This window comes from Melitaea cinxia, chromosome 29 (genome assembly GCF_905220565.1).
Source record: "Melitaea cinxia chromosome 29, ilMelCinx1.1, whole genome shotgun sequence".
NCBI classification, from domain to species: domain Eukaryota; kingdom Metazoa; phylum Arthropoda; class Insecta; order Lepidoptera; family Nymphalidae; genus Melitaea; species Melitaea cinxia.
The window spans coordinates 1,624,524-1,649,476 of NC_059422.1; the positions used below are offsets into that span (position 1 = coordinate 1,624,524).

At 33.6% G+C, this 24,953-nt stretch overlaps 1 protein-coding gene across 1 annotated transcript; it reads left to right on the forward strand.

Annotated features, from left to right (window-relative positions):
• The first annotated feature begins 5,513 nt into the window (after positions 1 to 5,513).
• Positions 5,514 to 22,962, forward strand: LOC123667939 (low density lipoprotein receptor adapter protein 1-A). The gene is made up of 5 exons (XM_045601769.1): positions 5,514 to 5,567; positions 13,679 to 13,781; positions 16,303 to 16,543; positions 19,882 to 19,964; positions 22,868 to 22,962. The coding sequence occupies exons 1-5, from the start codon at positions 5,514 to 5,516 to the stop codon at positions 22,960 to 22,962; spliced, it is 576 nt and encodes a 191-aa protein (XP_045457725.1).
• Positions 22,963 to 24,953: the final 1,991 nt, after the last annotated feature.

A 24,953-nucleotide genomic window follows, 5' to 3' on the forward strand; every position in this document is an offset into this window, starting at 1 on the left:
TAACTGATTACGACATTAAACAGGGTTATGGAAGTTAAACACTAATAGAAATAGAATTAAAATAACATCCATTGTCCATAGGTATAAATATAAGAACCTATAAATAATTTAAGAAATACGTTATAATTCCAAATATGTAAATAACAAAACATAATTTAAAAAAAAAAACCTGTGGTGTCGTACGACACCAGATAGGAACGAAGTTCCTTATTATTAAATATTAATTGCAAGTTATATTCGAGGTATAAAGAACTTAATTATGCGGGTTATACATTTTTATTATGATTTGTTATCGATAAAAATAAAATAAAAAACTACTTTACGAAATTATCTTAACACCTTTATTTTATATAGAATGATTTATAAAAATATACTATAGTTATCGAATGATATAATAATAGTAGCAAACTGCAATAATAATAACATTCGTCACGTAGACTATACATAAAAATCTTACGCTTTTTTTAAAGTTATGGAAGTTTTTTGCCGGCTATCCCTCCGCAACGCCCCATAAGGAACTTCGTTCCAAAACTAAAATAAAAAAAGTGAACAAAATATCTGCTTAGCAACGTATCACAATGTAATTGTTATTCTTAAACAAAAATAAAACGATTTCAAATACACCTTTCTACTATTCAAAAATCTAAATACAATTCATCGCTTATTATTATTGAATGTAATAAAATAAATATTAATATTCTAACAATAAAACAAATACTTTAGAATTGCGTAACCGTTACGTCAGTAATTTTAAATCTTATATAACAGACTATGAATAAAAAGATTATATAAAACAAATTCCTATATTTAAAAAAAATCAACTCGTTGGTCACCAACTACTCAGTTTTAATTGTATCTTATTTACAATTAAACTATCGTAAGAAATACCGTCGCAAAGCGGAGATGCGTGAGGTACTTTCCATTGACATTGGTGCCATCTCCATTGACAAGAATAAAAACAGCACAGTTTACCTGTTAGTACCACTATTTCCAATTTTAACTATATTTAAAGACAGTTACCTGCGGAGAGTGTTAAAATAAATTTGAAATTGCAGCCTTCACCCATAGTGTAAAAATTGTTGATTAATATATTAATTAAATATATATTTTTAGTCTGTGCTCTTTATACTGTTTGTTCCGCTTTAAGAAAAATTATATATACTTGTCAAGTTGTCACAGTGTTCCTAACTTCTTTTAATTAATAAAAACTTACAAAACTAAATAATCTGTTTTAATCAAAACAGAGAGTATTAGGTTATCTGATATAGACAAAAAACATTGATATACACATGTATCAATAGATTTTTTTATACACGTAACTACTGACAGTAACTAATTTGTTTTATTACAACTAATAGGTCGGCAACAAACACAAACAAACATACGGCTCACTTGGTGGTAAGCGATTACCGTAGCTTATAGACGCCTGCAACACCAGAAGCATAGCAATTGCATTGCCAACCCCCGACCCTTCCCAAGAACTTTGGTCACTTAGCTAGATTCTTACTCATCACAGGAATAAAACACTGTTTGAAAGCAGTATTCTCTCTAGCTGTGATCTTAGAAGTAAGGTCGAGGTACTACCTCAGTCGGGCTGCTGCAGATTCGCTTCACTTTTAATCTGTAACATCCCACTGCTGGGCATAGAACTCTTTCCCCATGTAGGAGAAGGATCAGAGCTTAATCGACCACGCTACTCCAATGCGGGCTGGTGGATATATGGCAGATATATTCCCAACTATGAGTAACGATTGCTATCAGGTTTACGATTGCTTACAGCTTAACGTGCTCTCCGAGGCACGGTGGGGAGACCCACAAGAACTAACAACCACACTGGAAATAAATATTTGTATAAACATAATCATCCACTCCGAGCGGGAATCGAACCCTCGACCGGTGCATAGGCGCCGCTGACACGTCACACCATTACACCAGAGCGGTCGTCTGCAGATCACGAGCAGGATACATCCTGCTGTGCCCTCCCTCAGTTACTTGTTCTATTAAAGTCGGTTCCAATCTATATAAATAAAAATGTTGCTAAACGCATAACTCGAGAATGGCTCGACCTATTCGGCTAATTTATTTTTTGTATTTTCCTTAAGGCCCACGGAAGGTTTATATATAAGAAAAAAAAAAAACATTTTTACTATTAACTTTTGACAGAACAAAGTCTGTCCGGACAGCTAGTATTCAAACAGTTGGATGTGTTCTTTACAAAACACAACAGACTTCAATTAACATCGACAAGTATTGAAATGAGAACATCATAAACGTATTCGAAGTGAATTAAATAAGCATTATTAATAACTCGAAAACTACTTGAAACTAAATCTTAAGCGCATTTTAATGTAAATGGTCATTTCATTTTTTCATGCTGAGTGATTTTTTTTAATATTATTATAACTATATCAGTAATAAATTCAATTGGATTTTTTATTCACTTTTTATAAATTATTATATATGTAAAATTATGTGGTGTCATGGGACCCCAGGTAGGAACGAAGTTCCTTCGGATAGTATAGAAGTAACAAGATTTGAAAAAAAAATGTTAAATTTTATACATATTTTCTAGTTCTTGATTTTTTTTTTTTTTTTTAATTTTGATGATTGGTTTTTAATTAAGTACATAAAAGTATTTAAGAAATTTAGTATTATAGAAAATAACAAATACCGTAAATTAAAATAAATCAAACAAAATAATAATAATAATAATAATAATTCAAACTATTAAGTGAAATAAAAAACATGTATCTTTATTTATTTTTGTCAACAGTATAAAATTACATAATTAATTTTAAAAAAAGTTTACTAGTAATATTTTAGTTTTACAAACGTCATATTATACAGTCGTGTCACTGATTTTACGTCATTTCCATTATATATTTTTCTTACGGTTTAAGTATCACATTTTTTTTCAGTTCGGTCACCCAGCCAAATGTCAAGACTGTCGTAAGGAACTTCGTTCCAAAAATATTGGTATAATACTAATTTCCTGTTAAATTTTATTCTTATTTATTAAAGAAATTTAATAACATAGTATCTATTATATGTATTTCAAAATGTAGATCACGATTATTGTTTTCCTGCCGATGCTTAGTTTAAAATATCGCAATTACATTTGAAGGTCGAATGAATTAAATTTAATTACGTTAAAAATGCACGTTTTTTTTTCAAACGTTCGTCGTTTTATACTTTACCATTTCTAATATTAAATTATTTACTATATTGTGTAGTAACCATAATTTTAAGTTTGAAGGTCTAACTTTTGGGCAAAAGTCTCTTTTTCATTTGGGAGATTAGATTTGGCGTCGAAATGATAATTCCACATCCACAGGGACAAAAAAAAAACCAGTGCATTGCAATTTCTTAAGTGATAGTGTTCGATGTTCACTCTTTTAGGCATTTACGAAAATTTTACCTAAGAATTGTCATTTAAAAACCTTATTATTTAAATATAAATACAAAAAGTGAATTACATAGAAAATGTTAGTAACACATGCAACTAACTCTTACGCAAGTGAAAACATGTTTCCTTTGGTTTTAAATTAAAAATTTGTTGTCTGTAAAGTTGGTTTACGGACGATAGTTTAACGTGACAACGTGATAACAAAACATCTCCTAGGACGCATATGCCAATCGAGTGGAAGAAAGATAGATGCGGCGCACACGTACAATGAGCGTAACGGGACAATGAGTCATCCATTTTCTTGCCTGCAGCCGGCATTCATCGATTTATTAGACATTGTAACGTCAAAAAACATTGTAGGTTAGTCATTAAAACACCTCAAGTGTTTCTCTGAATGAAATCATTACTAATCTTTTAAGAAAGTCGTGTAAACGCATAATATCATACGTATCAATCAACTTGAAAAGGGGACGTTCTCAATTGAACTGTATTGCACGCCTCCGACTGTGCTTTACTCTCACAAAATTAAAATACGGGAAACCTTAGTCTTAAACCGTTATATTTTTATACAAATTACATTAATCTTATTATATATATAGTAAAATATTAATTAATATATATAGTAAAATTATTTATTTATTTATAGTAATTTTAATTAATATATATAGTAAAATTATTTATTTATTTATAGTAATTTTAATTAATATATATAGTAAAATTATTTATTTATTTATAGTAATTTTAATTAATATATATAGTAAAATTTTCGTGTCACAACGTTAGTTGCCATACTTCTCCGAAACGGCTAGACCACTTTTTTATGAAATTTTGTGTGCATATCGGGTAGGTCTGAGAATCGGCCAACATCTATTTTTCATACCTCCAAGTTATAAGAGGGGTTTAGGGGTGTTAATAACATATGTAGGAAAACAACGTTTGCGGAGTCAGCTAGTACGATATAAAATGCACACTTTTATCTTTAAAAAACACTTATCATAAAATAATCGGTTAAAAAAATCACGCTGGACGTCAATGTTATGGATAATAACGCGAGAAACACTTGATGAAAATGACTTTATTTTTTATTATGCCAGGAAACTATTTATCCTATTGAATATGAATGCTGAAATATTCTTCAATTTTTTGACAATAAATATTTTAACGTTTCTATCATAATATACTATCAGAGCTATCTATGATTATCTGCAAGAATCAAATCAACTAATCGAACATATTATCGCTGTCATGAGATCATTATTTCCTAAAAAAGCTACTAGAGAGTACTGCTAGGTATAAGCTGTAAATAATTATTTTTAAACGAGTGCGTGGAGGTGTGCAGTTTTGGATTTTCAATTTTTTTTTTAATTTTTTTTACCCCATAACTTTTTACTGGATGTACCGGTTTTGATAATTCTTTTTGTATTTAAAAAGTGCTATACTTGACGATGTAAATTAAAGTTTTTTTTTTTAGTTCAAACACAATTATAATCAATCATGTAAAAGTGACTTTATTTCAAGTAAGCTTTAAAATCATTTTTGAATATATTATGTCAGTGTAAACCTACCAGAGATTTGGAATATAGACTCAGCTAAGAACAATCAGTAAGAAGCTTGACAGTTACTCTTATTAGCACATTCAATTTATGTGTTCATTCATAGCCCAGCATGAATGTATATGTAATATATGTTTGTATATACTTTGTTCGTATAGGTAAATGTATAATTTTATATTCTATCTTGATTTATTCTAATTGATATAACAATATTTGTTCATTTCCGAACCGTTTTTCTATGCGCTGTCCTATACCCAAAGGTTGTCTGGAAGAAACCGATCTTTTAGCGATAAGACCGCCTTTGTACATCTTCCTCTAATTGTATAATTTTTTTTTTGTATCTTTGAATGGTGTACAATAAAAAATATTCTTATTATGAGTGCAAGCGTTACTACACCCAGCCATATTTAAGTATATATTTGCTTTTTTGTCTGAGAATAATAAAAATTATTATTTTAATAACCATATTTATATCTTGTTACAGGTAATATGAAATAACAAGTGAAAGAAAATTTAATTAGGAACTTTTTGAATATTATGTGATAGAAAAAAAAATGGCGGATAATGAAGGACCAGTCTTGGTACAAGATTTACCGATGACATTTCAGGTTTGTAATCTATCTATATAAAAATGTATGCTTCTAAGTGTATAACTCGAGAATGTCTCGACCAAGTCGACTAATTTTTTATGTATGTACCTGAAGGCCCACGGAAGATTTTAACACAAAAAAATTTAAAAAATTATTTTTACTATTAAATTTTGACAGAACGAAGTCACATATATATATATATATATAATATATATATATATATATATATATACAGCTGCCCGGGCAGACTTCGTTATATATATATATATAAACAAGTATCTATTATATAAAAAGAGTAACGTTACTTCCTATCCAAGTCAATTTCTCACATATAAAACCAAAATTAATTATCTAAGTCCGATAAATGAATTCGTTTTCTTAGAATAAAATGTTTCAACATCAAGTGTCATAAACTACAAGATTAAATAATGTATTTGAAAAACATATTTTACTAAAGATTGAAAATGTGAGCAAGACGTAAATATAATAAATATATTACCTTGCTAAGATCACAGCATCATTGTGATGCTCCGAAGCTGCAATCGCCCATACGCCATGGTATTTGGTTACTATCAAACGGTTCGCACGAGTTATTGCCACCAGTTAGCGGTTTCAAAATATTTCGCGTTTATCTCTTTTCAATTAGTTATTAGGATAGCTTACAGCTTATTTTAACTATAACTAATCAGTCAGTCAGTCAGTCAGTTCACCCTATTTCAGTCCACTGCTGGACATAGGCTTTCACAAGTTCGCGCCATAAATGGCGCAAATTCATGTGTGTTGCCCATAGTCACCACGCTGAGCAGGCGAGTTGGTGACGGCAGGGCTGGCTTGGTCGCACCGAAGACGCTGCTGCCCGTCTTCGGCCTATGTATTTCAAATCCAGCAGTTGAATGGTTATCCCGCCATCGGTTGGCTTTTTAAGTTCCAAGGTCGTAGTGAAACTGTATTATCCCTTAGTCACCTCATGCGACATCCACGGGAAAAGAGGGAGTGACTATATTCTTTAATACCGTAGCCACACAGCCAGAATAATTCGTATGATATCTATATTAATAGATCTATATTAATAGATATCATACCCTTCAGCCTGTAATATCCCACAACTGGGCATAGACCTCTTTCCCCATGTAGAAGACGGATGAGAGCTTAATCCACCAATTTCTGGTTCCAATTTTTTGGTCGTACCAACTCAGAAATCTTTGTGGGCTCTTGCCATGATATGATCAAATGCATAGTTTATGATTCTATAAAGGACATACAGACAAACATTCATCTTATATACGCTTACGCTTCAGCCTATAATATCCCACTACTGGGCATAGGCCTCTTTCCCCATGAGGGGACGCTGCTCCAATGCGGGTTGGCGGATATATTCCCTACTATGAGTGACGGTCGCTATCAGGTGTACATGATAACAGCCGGGACCGACGGCTTAACGTGCTCTCCGAGGCACGGTGGGGAGACCCACAAGGACAGCACAAACACCCAGACAGAACTAGATATCATACGATCAAATTCTAAGAATCCACAGTTAACAATTTCAATATTCTGATATTTATTGGTTCGATTTTTTGCGACTTTAACGATTTCCTATAATAATTTAAACCGTATAATACTTATGATACGGCAATTATTTCGCTGCCCTTAAATTGCTTTTAATCGTTTCCATCTATACATATAATAAAATGGTAAGAAAGTCAAAACTGTACATTGATATTTTTTTAAAAGAATACTTGGGGTGTAATCTACAATCGATACCGAAGCCAAAAATATGGTTTTTAGAATTTTTGTCTGTTAGTCTGTATGTATATCCGGGATAAACTCAAAAAGTACCGCATGGATTTACTTCAAATTTGACACGAATATTATTAAGAAGTCGGGTCAACAGCAGCTAGTCGTTATATAAAATCTGTAATGACAGGAATAACTTAAAACCTTCGTCTTTTATATTTACTTGTAACTATTTTTAACCGACTTCCAAAAAAGGAGGAGGTTCTCAATTCGAGTGTATTTTTTTTTTTTTGTATGATAAATAGTAGATAGAGGTCCGTCCATTACTTGCGTGATCAGTGCGAATCTTCCAGTAGGCAGAGTAGGCTTGAGTCTAGAGCAGCAAATGTCTAATTTTTTTTTAAACATTATTATATAGATACAGAAAATTAATGGACATGCCCACGACCTTTGTACAACAATGGATAACGAAAAAAGTGTTATCTGAAATATATTGTTTCTCGATTAGATTCTCTTATTGAATTATGGAATGGGCGAGCTCAAAAATGATCGGCTGAAATTATTGCGACTAGCACTTGGCCATTTTTCGGGTGGCTGTGACCACAACTTTTTGAAGGCTGGATCCGCGCCTGACTCGACTTCTATTAGGAAATATGGTATTCTGAGGTTACTAGGGGCGGCAAAATTTCATAGCTTGTTTGTTGATTCTTGGTTTAGAAATCGCACGTTTGACGAAAAATAAACACAACGGATATCTTATTATAGCGCCCGGGGTGGTTAGATAGGGTCTTTACAATACTTCGAATTTCTTCTGTACCCCCCCCCCCCCTTTCGAATTTCACGTGATTAACAAACGACTGCTAAGAAGACTTTAGACTAATATTATAAATGCTTAAGTTTGTGAGATCAGATATATGTAATAATAATTTAATAATAATAAATTTATGTACGTATGTGTGTATGTTTCTTACTATTTCACGCAAAAACTGCTGGACTGATTTTAATGAAACTTGGTACATAGCTGGAGATCTAGAATAATACATAGGGAACTTTTTATCCCGACATTCCCAGAGTATGGAAATATACGCGAGTGAAACCGCGTAGCACAGCGTAGTATTTCGATATACTCAATGATATTATATCCATTGCAAGTTATTTTGTAATATTTTTCACGCATGCGGAGCGGAAAAATTACAAAATCTAACATATGGTCGGTAATTCTATGCTAATACGTAATATGCAATCACACTAACAAACTCATTCACAAAAATTTCATCAAAATGTCTACCGTCCGCCATTTTTAATTTTCGTTCTTTTTAAAAACATTTCAATGAATGAATTACACAATTATTTGTTTCAAAATGTTTTTTTATGACGACGCTTGGGCATAACGGTCCAGGACTGGTTTATCTTTGCGCTGATGGTTGCGGGTTCGTTCGTCGCACGTGGCATAATTATATTTGTATTCGCCATACATATATTTGTTGTCTGGGCGTTTGTGCTTTTTTATTGTGTATGTTTCCGGAACCACAACAATAGAGTTAATCCGAGTGAGTTCCGCTGAGTGTAAAACTATTAATTGTTATTTATATATTTATTTAAAAAAAAAACGATTCGCGAAACGTAACTCACTCTCTTTATATCTTCACTAACTTATATCTCCCTCTCAATTTCCGTTCTCCTCATTCGATCACAGTTTTCGTAACGCTCTCGTCACGCATTTACCAGTATACTCCCCAAGTAAAGCTTAGTAAGTTTTACTTCAATTATCTTCTATAAACAGAACTGAGTGCCTAGTGCGAGTTTCATTCACAGAAACATGACAGAAACGCGTTTATACGTGAAGATTATTTTGTATGGGAATTTAAACACTGCAGCCTAGACGATAAAGAATAGTATGCGATACAATCGATACAGAGTCATCTAGCGGCAAACGCGAGGACTAGGTTGAAATGCCGAATTTCCCATACAAAATGAAGTTAAAATTTACGCCCGTTATTGCGAGGCGGATTAAACAAAACTAACACTAGGGACTCTGAACCTGTTACATAAAAATATTGACGTAAAGTTACGAGTAGGTATCGGCATATTAGTAGAATTAATTAATCTTACTTTTCTGAATAATACACCGATAATACTTATTTGATAAATAAGGTACTGATTACAGATAAAACTTTTCGAAATGGAATTAATCCAAAAAAAAAAACAATTTAATTATTATTATTATATCTCAAAAATTACTTGTCAGATTTCGATCAAATTTAAATACGACATGACTACACTACATGACAGCTTTCGATGACAAAAAGAATCATCAAAATCAGTACACGCAGTATAAAGTTATGGAATAGTACACGTATAAAAATAAATAAGGTCAAAAGCAATATTTTTCAAATTTCATTCTCCTTTTTTAACCGACTTCAAAAAAAGGAGGAGGTTACTCAATTCGACCGTATATATATTTTTTTATGTATGTTCGGGGATAACTCCGTCGTTTATGAACCGATTTTGATAATTCTTTTTTTTTGTTGGAAAGGAGATATTGGAGGAGGAGAGTTTGGTACCACGATAAGGAAACCAGGATCTGATGATGGGATAACAGAGAAATCGAGAGAAACTCTCGAAAATCCGCATAACTTTTTACTGGGTGTACCGATTTTAATGATTTTTTTTATTTAATCGAAAGCCGATGTTTATCATGTGGTCACATTTAAAGTTCATCGAGATCTCTTTTGGAGTAATCTTGGATAATGCGTATTTACTTGACTATTTTTTCGTCTACCTACGTTGTATTACTTGTCGATATAATTGAAGTCGGTTTTTCTTCGTTTGCCTGCAAACACAATTATTACCTTATGATACTTTGTTAAAATCAATTTGCTATGTATTATTACTGTTTTGGTGTACAATAAAGGGTGTTGTTATGTTATGTTATGATACAGGTACCAGAAAGGTCTCTCTCATTTTCGTTTCCAACTCCTTTAAACAATTAATAAATATAGCCACTGCTGTTTTCTAACTAAAATATTGATGTATGTCGGGTAGTTTCGAATAACTTTGTAACGTTAGGACATCTGACACCTCAGTCCTCCCGTGACCATGGTGGTTGTAAAGTATCCGACACGTCTAGCATCTAAAAAACTTAACTGAAAAACCGCGATAAAATCCGATAAAGTTGTTTAATTATAATATAGCCACTGTATTAAACTGTGTTAAAAATTGACGAGTTGCGCTGACGGTTGCGGGTTCGATCCCCGCACATGACAAACATTTGTATTGGCCATACAGAATTTTACCGTGGTCTGAGTGTTTGAGCAGTCCTTGTGGGTCTACCCACTGTACCTCAAAGAGCACGTTAAGCCGTCGGTCCCGGTTCTTATCATCTACACCTGATATCAATCGTTACTCATAGTAGGGAATATATCCGTCAACCCGAATTGGAGCAGCGTGGTGGATTAAGCTCTGAACCTTCTCCTACATGGGGAAAAGAGGCCTATGCCCAGCAGTGGCATATTTGGTGATTAAATTTATAATTATAGTTATTAGTATTTGCAGTATAATTTCCCCTAACCAGAGGAACATCAAACCGCCGATATCCCTACTAATATTATAAATGTGAATGTAAGTTTGTTTGCTACGCTTTCATGCGAAAACTAATCAACCGATCATCATACAACTTTGTACACATATTGTTAGAGGTATTAGAAGTAACATAGGATGCTTTTCATAAAAAAAAATTTAATGCGAGCGAAGCCGCGGGTAAATGCTAGTTATATAATAAATACATATTCCGTCACTATAACAATAGGTTAAAGACCTAATAAACGAAGAGACAGACCGTGTAATCACGTATTGACACAGTAGAGGTTAATTCGTTTGACATTAATATAAATCGTGTGAAGCCCTTTTCACACACATACAAAACACACACACAACTAAGTTTTAGGGTTCCCTACGGGGATTACTGCTGTTCTTGTTTTAGTTACAATTTTAAGTCTTCAGAGATATAATCACACGACAAGCATCACTTTTCGAATGAAAAAATAATCAAAATCGGTACTCCCAGTTAAAAGTTATGAGTATATATATGTACATATAAAAAAATGTTTGAATCAGCACTTCCTTTTTTTTGAGTCATTAAAAATTATTAATCACATCCAATATTTTTTTTATACCACTACGTCGACAAACAAGCGTACGGCTTACCAGATGGTAAGAGATTACCGTAGCTTATAGACGCCTGCAACACCAGAAGCATCGCAAGCGCGTTGCCGACCCAATCCCCAATCCCCCCAGGAGCTCTGGTCACCTTACTCACCAACAGGAACACAATACTGCTTGAAAACAGTATTTTTTTTTTTTTTTTTTTTTATGTCACTAGGTCGGCAAACAAGCGTACGGCTCACCAGATGGTAAGAGATTACCGTAGCTTATAGACGCCTGCAACACCAGAAGCATCGCAAGCGCGTTGCCGACCCAATCCCCAATCCCCCCAGGAGCTCTGGTCACCTTACTCACCAACAGGAACACTATACTGCTTGAAAACAGTATTATTTAGCTGTGATCTTCTGTATCCAATATCTTCGAAGTACAGAATTATATTACATTTTTATTATAAGCATACATAATCAAACGTGATAGGCATACGTTCAAACGTACAAACTATTTTATTATTATTATACATAATAACTTTCACTGTGCTTCATATTACAACAACAATGACGGACATAATAATTGCCGCGGTGACGTCACTTCCGGTTGCCATACGGTCATGGTGGAACGATCTGGATTATATGTTTTTTTTTATTATGGACGTGTAAATAAATATGTCATACACACTAACAATAGAGTAACGATTCATAGTTTAGTATTGTATATAGTAATACCTAATATTTACTTGTACTTATTCGTTTTTTCATTTATTTACAAAAAAAATTGACGTAATTTTTTTTATATAGCTAGGCCGCCAAACAAGCTTACGGTTCACCTGGTGGTAAGCGATTACTGTAGCCTATAGGCGCCTGCAACACCAGAAGGATCGCAAGCGAGTTGCCGAACCTACCCCGAGTTCTCTCCAGGAGCTCTGGTCACCTTACTCACGACAGGATTACAACGCTGCTTGAAAGCAGTATTATTTAGCTGTGATCTTCTGTAAGACCTAGGTACATCCCCAGTTGGGCAGCTCCAGATTTTGAGCAGGATATTTCCTGCTGTGCCCTACCTCAGTTAAACGTCTAACATTTAAACAGTTTCAATTAAAATTAAAATATATTGTTTTATCAGAGATTGCTGTGTGGTTACGGCATTATATAATAGCTACCCCGTCTCTTCCCGTGGGTATCGTAAGAGACGACTAAGGGATAACACAGTTCTACTACTACCTTGGAACTTAAAAGCCGACCGATGGCGGGATAACCATCCAACTGCTGGCTTTGAAATACACAGGTCGAAGATGGGCAGCAGCGTCTTCGGTGCGACAAAGCCAGCCCTGCGATCACCAACCCGCCTGCCCAGCGTGGTGACTATGAGCAAAACACATGAGTTCACGCCATTTTTAGCCTAAACTTGTGGAGGCCTATGTCCAGTAGTGGACTGCGAAAGGCTGATGTGATGTGATGATATCAGAGATTGTTATATTATACAACTAAAATACATGTAACAGAGTAGGTAAATTATTTAACGTCAAGTCATATCTTAAAGTCAAGTCCTAAAGTATGCAGCCTCAATGGTATTAGGGAAACTATAATCCGACAAATTTTAAAGTGGGGGGAAATGACAAAAAAAAACTTTTTTTTTTCTCCATGTCTCCACTGCCCGCCCCACACACGTAGTCGCAGCTGACGTTCGCGAATATTCATAATATAAATCCCTAATGCATTTTACGAAGTTTCGAGGAAATAATTGACTGTATATGTTTATTAAAACAACTATTTATCAAATAAATACTAATAATTTAAACAAATCAACAAACATATTTCAACTACTATTTATCAATAAAATAACATTCAATATATACGAGTAAGTCTTGTGTCTATTTATTTATTATTTATTTATGTATTTGGAGAACGGTACAAAAACAATTACAGAATAACAGCGTAGCATAAAACAGAAAAAAAATAGATACAAATTGTCCCCTTTATGTCTCACTAAGAACATAGGGATAAGATTTACAGCAAGGACAGTAATGATGATTAGTTATTACTATTAATAGTCTAGAGCTAATGAAAACACCAAGGCAACTAATTGATCCAAGTAAATAACTTCCTAACTTTAGTTTTAAAAAGAGCACGGGAGCACGAGAACATATCTATTTCATTAAATAAACTATTGTGTAGGACACACATTCTGTGTCTTCTGGGTGTCAGCTAAAAAAGGTTTGTAATTATAATTTACAGGTAAAATACTTGGGGCAGAGCGATGCAAGAGGCCTATGGGGTATCAAACACACGAGGAAGCCTGTTGATTTGATGGTGGCTGCAGCGAAAGCCCTACCTCCAGGTATGGTACAAATATTTATATATATTTTTTATTTGTTCAAAAATACAAAAAACACATACTTAAAATACTTATTACACAATTATTATAACGATATGCCACCTACGCGCACAAAACGCTCTGGCACTACTTTCCTGATGCGCACAGCTAAGAAATGGAACTCGTTGCCTGCGTCTGTGTTTCCCGAACGATACAATCTGGGTGCCTTCAAGGCCAGAGTGAATAGGCTGTTATTAGGCAGGCATGCTCCACCTTCGACCGCATCGTCACTTAAAATCAGGTGAGATTGTGGTCAAATGCCTGCCTATTTGTCATTAAAAAAAAAAAAAACATATTCATAGGCCTGCCACGAAAACTCACAAGAGTTTATCCAGACAAGCCGCCGGATCGCATACCATATTTTAATATCTATACCGTACCGTACCATATTATAGCAATTAAATCTAAACTAAGGTAATGACCAAAGTTAAGACTATTAAACATTTAAAGATTTCAATTAATGTTTTGTTCTTTTAGTGATCTTTTATATTTGCGTTTATGCAGGTATAACTTTTGTAGGTCTTCGGAAAGATTTATTTATATATAGGTATTGTTAATATGTATTTATAGAAAAAAAATATGTAGCTATATCTGTCAGCTGTTATCTATAACACAAGCATTAGGTTGCTTAGCTTAGGAACAGATGACTGTGTGTGTATGTTATAGATATTTATTTATTATTTATTTTCTTAAACACGTTAAAGATATTATCTAGATTAAGATAGTCATCTAGATTAAGATGGTGATCAAGACAATCTAAATATTGATGAACATCTAAGGATGGTCACCTAGATTTAGAGTGTCACGATTTTGGCGCAGTAATCATAGGAACGGACTGACAAATATTTGCATTTGCCATACAAGTATTGTGGGTCGCGGTCTGGGTATTTGTACTTGTGTGTCTTTCTGGATCCCTCAACACAGGATTTGCATCTTACTGAGGGCAGTTGAGTGTGAACAATTTAAATCTATTTTCATCAAACAATCACTATGACGACATAATGACATTACTATGGCATCATTAAGGTATTAGAGAAAAACAATAATGCCTTCTATATAAATCAACCGTTCTGCTTACAATTATTAGCCATTTTATCGAATATTTCAAGTAATTGTAAAAAAATGGGAAATTTGTTACTTACAAATAAGTAATTATACGCAATGACTGTGAATTTTAAAGTTATATTTTAACAATTGGAGGTTTATGACCTTATGTGATATGGCCTACTCGTATTCCTATTAATGGCCAGCAGACGATCGGTTAGTTAAATTGATTTTATTTCTTGAACACATATATAGTATAAAAATCAAATACAATTTTAATGTGTAAAATAACGATTCAAAAGAGCGTTTGAATCTTATTTAAATAATTATGTTTGCTCGCAAACGAAAAAAACCGACTTCAATTACATCGACAAGTAATACAACGTAAGTAGACGAAAAAGATTAACAACCGCACTAGTCGTCACTATAATTTTCTAGTGTTACCCTCGATTTCTCTGGGATTCCATCATCAGATCCTGGTTTCCTTACCATGGCACCATCCTTAGGATTTCTCCTTTCCAACAAAAAAAAGAATTATCAATCGGTTCATAAACGACGGAGTTATCCCCGACATACATTAATATATATACGGTCGAATTGAGTAACCTCCTCTTTTTTTTTGAAGTTGGTTGATAATTTTTGATTTTGCTTTTTCATTTCATACTAATATTTATTATAGTCTGTGCGTTTGTGATTTTAATATCTGTGTGTCACAGTATTTACATTTTACTGTTTTTTTTTCTTTAACTTCGACACATGTTCGACGCCTTTGTTCGAATTCTCGACTATTATGTACAATCCCGGAAACTAATTTATGTGGTTGGGGGGAAAGAGGGGGTTGGGGGGGGGAGGAGGGTGGATTTTCACCCCTCCGGCATACTATTTTCGCGTAAACCCCGTTGTTACAGAGATAAGGTTAAGGTTAAATTTTTGTTATTTTGTTTATGTTTTGTTATGATTGTATCAATCTGTGAACACAGTCTAGACACAGCTAGCCATTATATTAGATTCGATAAACCACAGATCCTCGCAAAAGAACACCGATTCCAACCAAGGATGATCCGTGAGGCTATTGAAATTAAAAAACATCCAAATTTCAATAGAGAAGATGGCTGGCAATTACCACCTGCTTGGGACCCCATTATTAATATAATTAAATCAAAAACCAAGCATAATTCACCACAGATTAAAGACTCAATTAGCACATTCTACGTAGATAGGACTATATAAGATATTGATGTATGTCGGGTAGTTTCGAATAACTTTGTAACGTTGGGACGTCTGACACCTCAGTCCTCCCGTGACCATGGTTGCTGTAAACTATCCGAAACGTCGGGAATCAAAAGTTAATAATAAACCGCGATAAAATCCGAAAAAAGTTGTTTCATTAAATTGCACGATTATGTTTTAATCTAATGAAATTCAACCCATTATTTTGCAGGGCAAGTGCTACCAATAGTGAGGCTAACCATCACAGTGGACGGAGTACACCTCGAAACAATAAATCAAGAAATAAAGAATGAATTCGAGCATATGGCGGTCTTCTTCAATATAGAGTCAATATCATACGGTGTCCAGGACCTGGTCTACACGAGGGTATTCTCCATGATCATTGTGAAGGACAACGCTGATGTCAAGGGTCTGAATCCCTTTGAATGTCACGCGTTTGTTTGTGAATCTAGGTAAGATGATTGTTGTATTGTAGAATTACTAAAAACGATTAATGGCATTGTTATCTCGACTTCATCTTTCAATCTTGACAACGCGTTTGTGTAGCGGTCACAGCACTTGCTGTTGCGCTTTGCCGGTTAGATTTCCGCACGTGACAAACATGTGTATAGGCCATATAGATGTTTGTCGTAGTATGAGCGTTTGTATTTGTTTATTGTGTATGTTTTTGGACCCCCGACAGAGGAGAAAATCCTACTGGGTTCCGATTAGTGTGAAGAGATTATTTATTTATCTCCTTCGTAATATTGACAAACTTATCTATGAAATTCTGCCAATATTAGAAGCAATGAAAATTTTATTATCCACACAAATCATACTTATTCTTAAAAAATGTTTAATAAGGGCTATAGCGTAGCGCTGAACAAATATTGGACCAAACATTTATCTTTAACTGGTAGTCGAAGACAAATGTTTGTTCCAATATTTGTGTGTGTTTGTTTGTGGGTGGTGTTCTGTGATATCGGGTCCCCGACACAAATTGTAGTTCTCTTAGTGTTACTGGACTTATGATAAAATTCAACATATATAAATTCGCCAATCGAAATATTTAAGGTACAAGTCATCAATATTCAATCATTTGTTATCAGTGAAATGAAATTACTTTAGTTACTTCAAAGTTTTATAGACTTTTGTATGAGTCATACAAAGATTACGTGTTAACTTAGCCGTAACAATAGTTGAGAGAATGTAATTTTGAAATTGCTTCTGATAAATTGCAATTGATAAGCGATTGTTAAAAACTATTATAATTATTACATAATTATATAATATTTAATTTAAAAAAAAAAGTATCTTATGATTTTTACAGTATTCTTCAAATATTTCACGTAACGAATTTCGTAACAATATTTTATCAAGCGACCTAAATCTATATTTTTTTTCCCACAGATTCTTATCGAAAATTTGATGTGTGACGAAATCACATTTTATTACTGATTCAGAAAATCTTTATTATGACTCACGATCTATAAAAAAAATAGATAATATAAGTAAAAAATAATGATAAACCGAGGCGACTAAGGGATAACACAGTTCCACTACTACCTTGGAATTTAAAAAGCCGACCGATGGCGGGGTAACCATCCAACTACTGGCTTTGAAATACACAGGCCGAAGACCGGCAGCAGCGTCTTCGGTGCGACAAAGCCAGCCCTGCGGTCACCAACCCGCCTGCCCAGCGTGATGATATGGGCAAGACAAATGAGTTCACGCCATTTTTGGTGTGAACTTGTGGAGGCCTATGTCCAGTAGTGGACTGCGAAAGGCTGCTGTGATGATGATGATGATCATGATAAACGAGTGTGCTTTAAATCACACAACTAAAGTAAGACTTCTTTAGCTCCATCTAACTTATACATATCTCAGCCTCAGCTTCCGTTCGCCTCGTCCGGTCACACTTTTCGTAACTCTTGCCACACATTCACCAGCTTACTCCCCAAGTCAAGCGCGTGTATAGAAGTTTTACTTCAAAATCTATACAAATAAATAAAATTGGAGTGTCTGTTTGTAATATTAAAATAACCGCTTTTTACTAAATGCATATGGATGTAGTATACACGATACATATACCAAAGTAACATTTTTTACAGTTTTCGTCTTTCTGTCTGTCTATCTGTTTATTCCGGCTAATCTCTGAAACGGCTGGACCGATTTTGACGGGACTTTCATTGGCAGATAGCTAATGTAATAGAAAGTAACTTGGCTACTTTTATTTTAGAAATTTACTTATTTTATAACTCTGCGAACTGAACAATGACTTCTTTGTTAAATTCCACGCGGACGAAGTCTCGGGCACAGGTAGTTAAAAATAAAGACAAGTATCGTTATAAGCCCCGAACCTATATATATAATCTGTTCATATCTCAACAATCTCTAGTAAAACAACACGTTCATCCAATCAAATCACAAACAATAGTTCCCAAAACCTTGAATTCACGAAATCGGAATAGCAGATCACCATCAATATAAACTCAATTAACATTGTACAATAAATAGCCTTGACACCTTTTGTGTTTCATATTAACTATTAATGTTTGACAAATGAACATTCATTAAAAAAGTCATGAGAAAAATGTTTAAAGTACACTTTAATATATTTACATCGATTTGGGGTCATCTTATCACGTGGGTATCGATAGGAAGAGTGGGGGTTTGACGAAAAATCACGACATATCACAAGGAGGGGGAAAAACTGTAATGAGAGATATATGGTGTAATTACTTCTCGTTCAAACCGCGATTTTTAAATTAACCAAAAAAAAACCCCTGCAACCTTAATGTCAGTCTGGAAATTTGTACCACGATGCTTAATTTTCCAAAATTAAATCAAATTATACCAGAATTTTTTATTTGATATTTGCTGTGATCTGTGTGTTTGTGCAGTCCTTGCTCCCTGCCTCAGAGAGCACGTTAAGCTGCTGGTCCCGGTTGTTATCATAAACACCTGACTCCGCCAACCCACATTGGAGCAGCATGGTAGATTAAGCTCTAATACTTCTCCTACATAGGGAAAGAGGTCTAGGCCCAGCAGTAAGGTACTAGAGACTGATGTTTGAATCTGTATTTAAAGATAATATCCAAAAAATTTGAATATACTTTGCACTAAAAAAACCTATAATTTTTGAGTATGCAGGTAGTCTAAAAACTCACCACATCTCACCAGAAGGGGCTTGGGTTTGAAAGTTACTAAAAAACCACAGGTGAACCCCTCATTAAAATATTAGCTGACCAGAGAAACTTTGTCCAGTCTTGCGTATTTCCAAATACGTACCGTTTAAATAAGATAATTATTTTTTCTTAAAATTTCTAAATTTCCGTGAAATTTCTGAATGTCAATGTTCATATGAACTGTCTACAAAACATTAAAAAGGCTTAGAAAAGAATTGACTATAATTGGTCCAACCGTCCTCCAACTTTATCACAACACTTAGCAATTAATTTTTATTTATATATATTATGCCTGCCTGTCTGTTTGTCTGGATTAAGCTACAATCCTTCTCCTACATGGAGAAAGATGCCTATGCCCAGCACTGTGATTTTTCTGATTAAATTGTGAAAAAATCAAAAACAGCTTTATTCAAATAGGCCCATGAGCACTTTCGAATCGTCGAAATTATTATTTTTGTAAAAGTAAAGCTACCACCGATTCGGAATGTAGAGTCTGCAGAGAAGAATCGGCAAGAAACTTCGCAGTTACTCTTTTGAAAAATAATATAAAAACCGTGTTTTAGCACAAAATTAGTAACATGTTGTCTGTCAATTATAAATTCATTTATTTTAAATGTTTGCAGAAACGCAGCTCGACGACTTACATATGCACTGGCAGCGGCCTTCCAAGATTACTCAAGACGAGTAAAAGAAATGCAAACTGCAGGTACGAAATAATACACAAATGATAATAATAATATAAATATAATTCATAAATAACTTTTTAATTAATATAAAAATTATATTTTTATTTATTGAATACTTTATAGCACATTTGAAAATTACATAAATGCAAAGGCGGTCTTATTTACATTACCATTTCGAATATATGTAATATTTTTATATATCTCTTATTCTCTCTATTTTATCACATATAAAATTCTCTTATCACAATGTTAGTTACCATATTCCTCCGAAACGGCTGGACCAAGTTTTATGAAATTTTGCGTGCATATCGAGTAGGTCTGAGAATCGGTCAATCTACTCTTCATTCACTTAAGCCCTAAAGGGAGGGTGGAGATTAAAGGGGTTAATAACATATATGGCAAAACAACGTTTGCGGGGTCATCTACTAAAATTATATAAAGCTATCATTGTCAAATTGTAATAATTATTTTTATGATTTCCGAAACTGTATTATACAATATCTCTCAAGGATAGACTTAGAAATTTATGAAATAACTCGTAAATAAAATGGAGTTCAATGGTAAAAAAATAATAGATCAAAAACTCTGATCCGCAACTGATGAAACAGGCTATGAGAGTATTATATATTATCTATATTTATCTTGCAAAAAAGGGCTATTCGCGTCATTTACGATCTTGGAGCTCGAGTCTCCCTACAGGATGTTTCCCAAAAGGTAGACTGATTAACAATTGCGTCGCAGTATATTTATCACAATATTATGTATATTTACCAAAATATTCATTGTTTTGAAATAGTAATAATCGCATTGTAAACACGAGAAGGAATAACAAAATTGTAACTCCAAGTTTCCGACTACGCAAAGTAAACGTTTCCTTTCTGGGTCATGGTATTCGCATGTATAATAAAATATGTAAAATGACGATTCGAAAATGCTCTTGGAGCCTATTTGAATATAGCTATTTTTGATTTTGATTTTGATTACTATTATAAGGTATATAATATGCTAGATTTCCGCCAGCGTTGACTGTTATAGCTATTCCGTTTAGCCTATACCACTCAGTGCTAAGGTAGCATTCTCCTAGATTCAAAATTTTTAAAATTGGACCAGTAGCCTTTGAGTGTATCCACTATAAACAAACGAGGCATTAAAACTATTCTCTTCATAACATTATTAAAATAATTATCTAACATAATCCCTAAATTTTCAGTTTATCCGTTACATATTGAAACGATGATAGAACCGCGTAATTGAAATTAAGATACATACGCATTGTAAGTGGACCCAATAATTATAATCTTCTATTCCTTCTGAATCTGTCCTTCTACTACCAATCGTAACTTCCTATTCTTTGTAGTACAAGCTTAAGGGCTATTTCACCAGTTGTAGATAACGTTTATCCTGCAAATAAGTAACGATTAGCCTTAGCAGCAGGAGCTAGAATAGGCCATTAAACCTGTTTCACCTCAATAATAAATTCCAGCTTTTAGATTCATTTTTGCAAATGGGATCTTATAAATACAATGAAATTTGAGCGTGAAAAAGAATAATACATCAAAAACGTTTATCTGCTGGATATCGTCATTCGAATAGTTATCCACAACTGGTGATACAGGCCCTTAGTGTTATGTCTTGCTTACAAAGCATTAGTCTTCTTAAATCAATTTCTGTCGATTTGATACATCATTGTGCCAACTCTAATTTGTAGCTTATAATTGATAGTTTGTCTAACTCTAAATGAAGTTTTTCAGATAAATCCGTAGTATTTAGTGCGGAATTAGTGATACCCTATGGAAAAAGTCCCATAAACTTCATAAAAACATGGACAAATGTGACAACTTTTTCGGATTTTATCGCAGATTATTAAGTTTTCTAGATGCCCAACGTTTCGGATAATTTACAGCAACCATGGTTACGGGATGATCGTGGGCTCCTAATGCTAACGGGGATCTAAAAAACCTAATACACCGCGATACAATCCAAAAAAGTTGTTTCATTATAATGAGGTTTACGAAATTGTTTCCATAGGGCTCTACTATACTAGGTTAGCACGCCAAAACATATATACACAAAAGCTCATATAATACAATTATGTAGGAACCTACTTAATATTGGCACAGTATTTTATTACTAGCGGCAACGCGCGGTTTCGCCTGCGTTAATTTGAGGAAAATACTTACTATAATATTATATAGCCTATGGCCTTCCTCAGTAATTGGACTATCTAAAAAATCAACATAATTTGAGAACATAATCTTCAGCTTAATATTATATATAGATACTACATTTAAAACGTAGAAGAATACACGCCTTGATTATAAATATATACATATATAAACTATTTCCTTTTAACCCTTTCATATATTACATAACATAATTCAATTTTTCATTTCTATCATATTGATATTTTCAAATCTTTTGTATATTGTTGAATTTCACTAATTATAATGAAACAGCTTTTTCGGATTTTGTCGAGGTTTATTAAGTTTTATAAATGCCCAACATTTCGGATACTTTCAGCAACCATGGTCACGGAAGGAGCTCCCGTTAAAAAAGTCGTTTCATTATAATCTTTTGTATGTTTGAAGTCATTCGTATTCTTTTTGAATTGAAACTTCTTTAGGTGTATGAGGGTAAAATTTTTACGGATGAAACGCAATAATAATATTAGCGTCACGAAGATGTGCAACGTTTTTGTCGAACAACAGAGCCACCTAGCGCGTACTATAGAAACTACAAAGGTTACATGAATGTCGACAGTATTACATTGCAAACTAAATAGATGGCGCTGGAAAATTAAAGTTTTAGGTTTATATAAATATAAACGAAACTTAAAAATTAGTTTGCCAAAGAAGTTTCACTTCTGACATGTGTACTTTGTACGTACGCACTTTTTTTTAATTTATTTGTTTTTTTTTTGCAGAAATCGACGAAAAGCCACCGAGCTTGAAGAAACGCTTCGCCATCGACTTGAGAACACCAGAGGAAATAGAAGCCGACTTAGAGACGGAAGCTTAAACATTACACTAGCATTTAAAAAAAATGGTGGTCCGTAAAGATAGTTTACGGACGATAGTTTAACGTGACAACGTCATAACAAAACATCTCCTCGGAAGCATACGCCAATCGAGTGGAAGAGAGATAGATACGGCGCCACCGTACAATGAGCGTAACGGGACAATAAGTTATCCTTTTTTACACCTCACCTCACCTTCTTACGACCTTCAGTTACAACGTTATATGGATATATTGTTATAGTACTAAATACTTTTAAATTTTATTTATTTTTGTTTTTACCAACTTCAAAAAGAAGGGGTTCTCAATTCGACTGTATTTTTTTAAGTTTTTCATCATATCCTTTTACTGAGTGTACCAGGTGTACCAGGTGTAAAGGATGATTTATTTCTTAATCGAAAGCTGAGGCTTGTCATGTGGTCCCATTTCAATTTAATAGAGATAAGGTACTTTTGTGTAATATCTAATAATACGTATTTACTTGATTATTTTTTCGTGTTTTTACGTTGTAGTCCTTGTCATTATTTTTGAAGTCAGTTTTTCTTCCTTTTTTTGTTTGCGAGCGAACACAATTATGTACGGAAGGCCTAGTGCGAGTTTTGTTTAATCCGTCTCGCAATAACGGGCGTAAATTTTAACTTCATTTTGTATGGGAAATTCGGCATTTCAACCTAGTTCTCGCGTTTGCCGCTAGATGACTCTGTATCGATTGTATCGTATACTGTTCTTTATCATCTAGGCTGCACTGTTCCCATTGCAATTCCCATACAAAAAAAAATCTTCACGTATAAGCGCGTTTCTTTCATATTTCTGTGAATAAAACTCGCGAACACACACACACACACACACACATATCCCGTTTGACATATAAATAATAGATACTTACACATAATTACATAATAATAATTGATAGTAATATAATGACCAGAAAAGTTTAAAAACTTATAATAAATAAGTATTTTTTTTACAATATTTTTGATTTTTTGGGACTTGCCACGATTTTTATTTTAGAACTTCCGATTTTTGGCGACATTGCAGACGCCGTGGTCGCGAGTGACGAAATATCGAAACAAAATAACAATGGCAGTAAGTCCCAGAGAATCGTAGAAACAAAAGTGTTCATAGTGATCGTAAAGTTTATGCATGACTAACATCTATTAAATTGGTAACAAGAAACAAACTTAACAATTTTAAGCCGCTGAGTCTACACCAACATTGTAACTATAATTAAATAAAACATATGATTTAAATCAAGCTACAAATATACAAACTAATAAACAGCTTTTTCGGATTTTATCGCGGATTATTAAGTTTTATAGGTGCCCGTTTATTAGGAGACCGTGACCATGGTTGCTGTAAATTATCCGAAACCGTGATAAGATCCGAAAAATTTGTTTTATTGTAATGAGTAAAATTCGCGTAACCTTTAAATTACAAACTAATAAGTTAGAAGTTGAATTATATAGAATATAAATATTTGTGATTGTATTATAGTATTTTAAAAGTATCTAAAATTAATTTATTTTATAGAAATTATGGTATATTTTAATAGCAAAAAGGAGTTAACTCCATAAGAACGATCGCCGTGATGTTTAAAAATATTAATTTTTGAATCAAACTTCTATACGCACGCTTGACTTGGCGAGTAAGTTGGTGAATTCGTGACGAGATCGTTACGAAAAGTGCGATCGGGCGAAGCGAACTGAAGTTGAGAGTAATAAGTTAGTAAACATAGAAAGAGAGCGAGTTAGGTTTCGTAAGTTTTACTTCAGTCGTGTGGTCTAAAGCACACTCGGTTTTTTATGTTAAAAGTCAATATTACGGTAGCTCTAAGCGTCAGTTCAGCGTTATCATTTCACAAGATTTCACACCCCGTATGTTTTTCATAACAAGATATAAGGATATCGTTATCGAAGGAGTAAACTCCGATAAAAATTAAAGTGAATGAATGTACAAATTGTTTTGCTTGAAAAGCAATCTATAGAATGACCTAC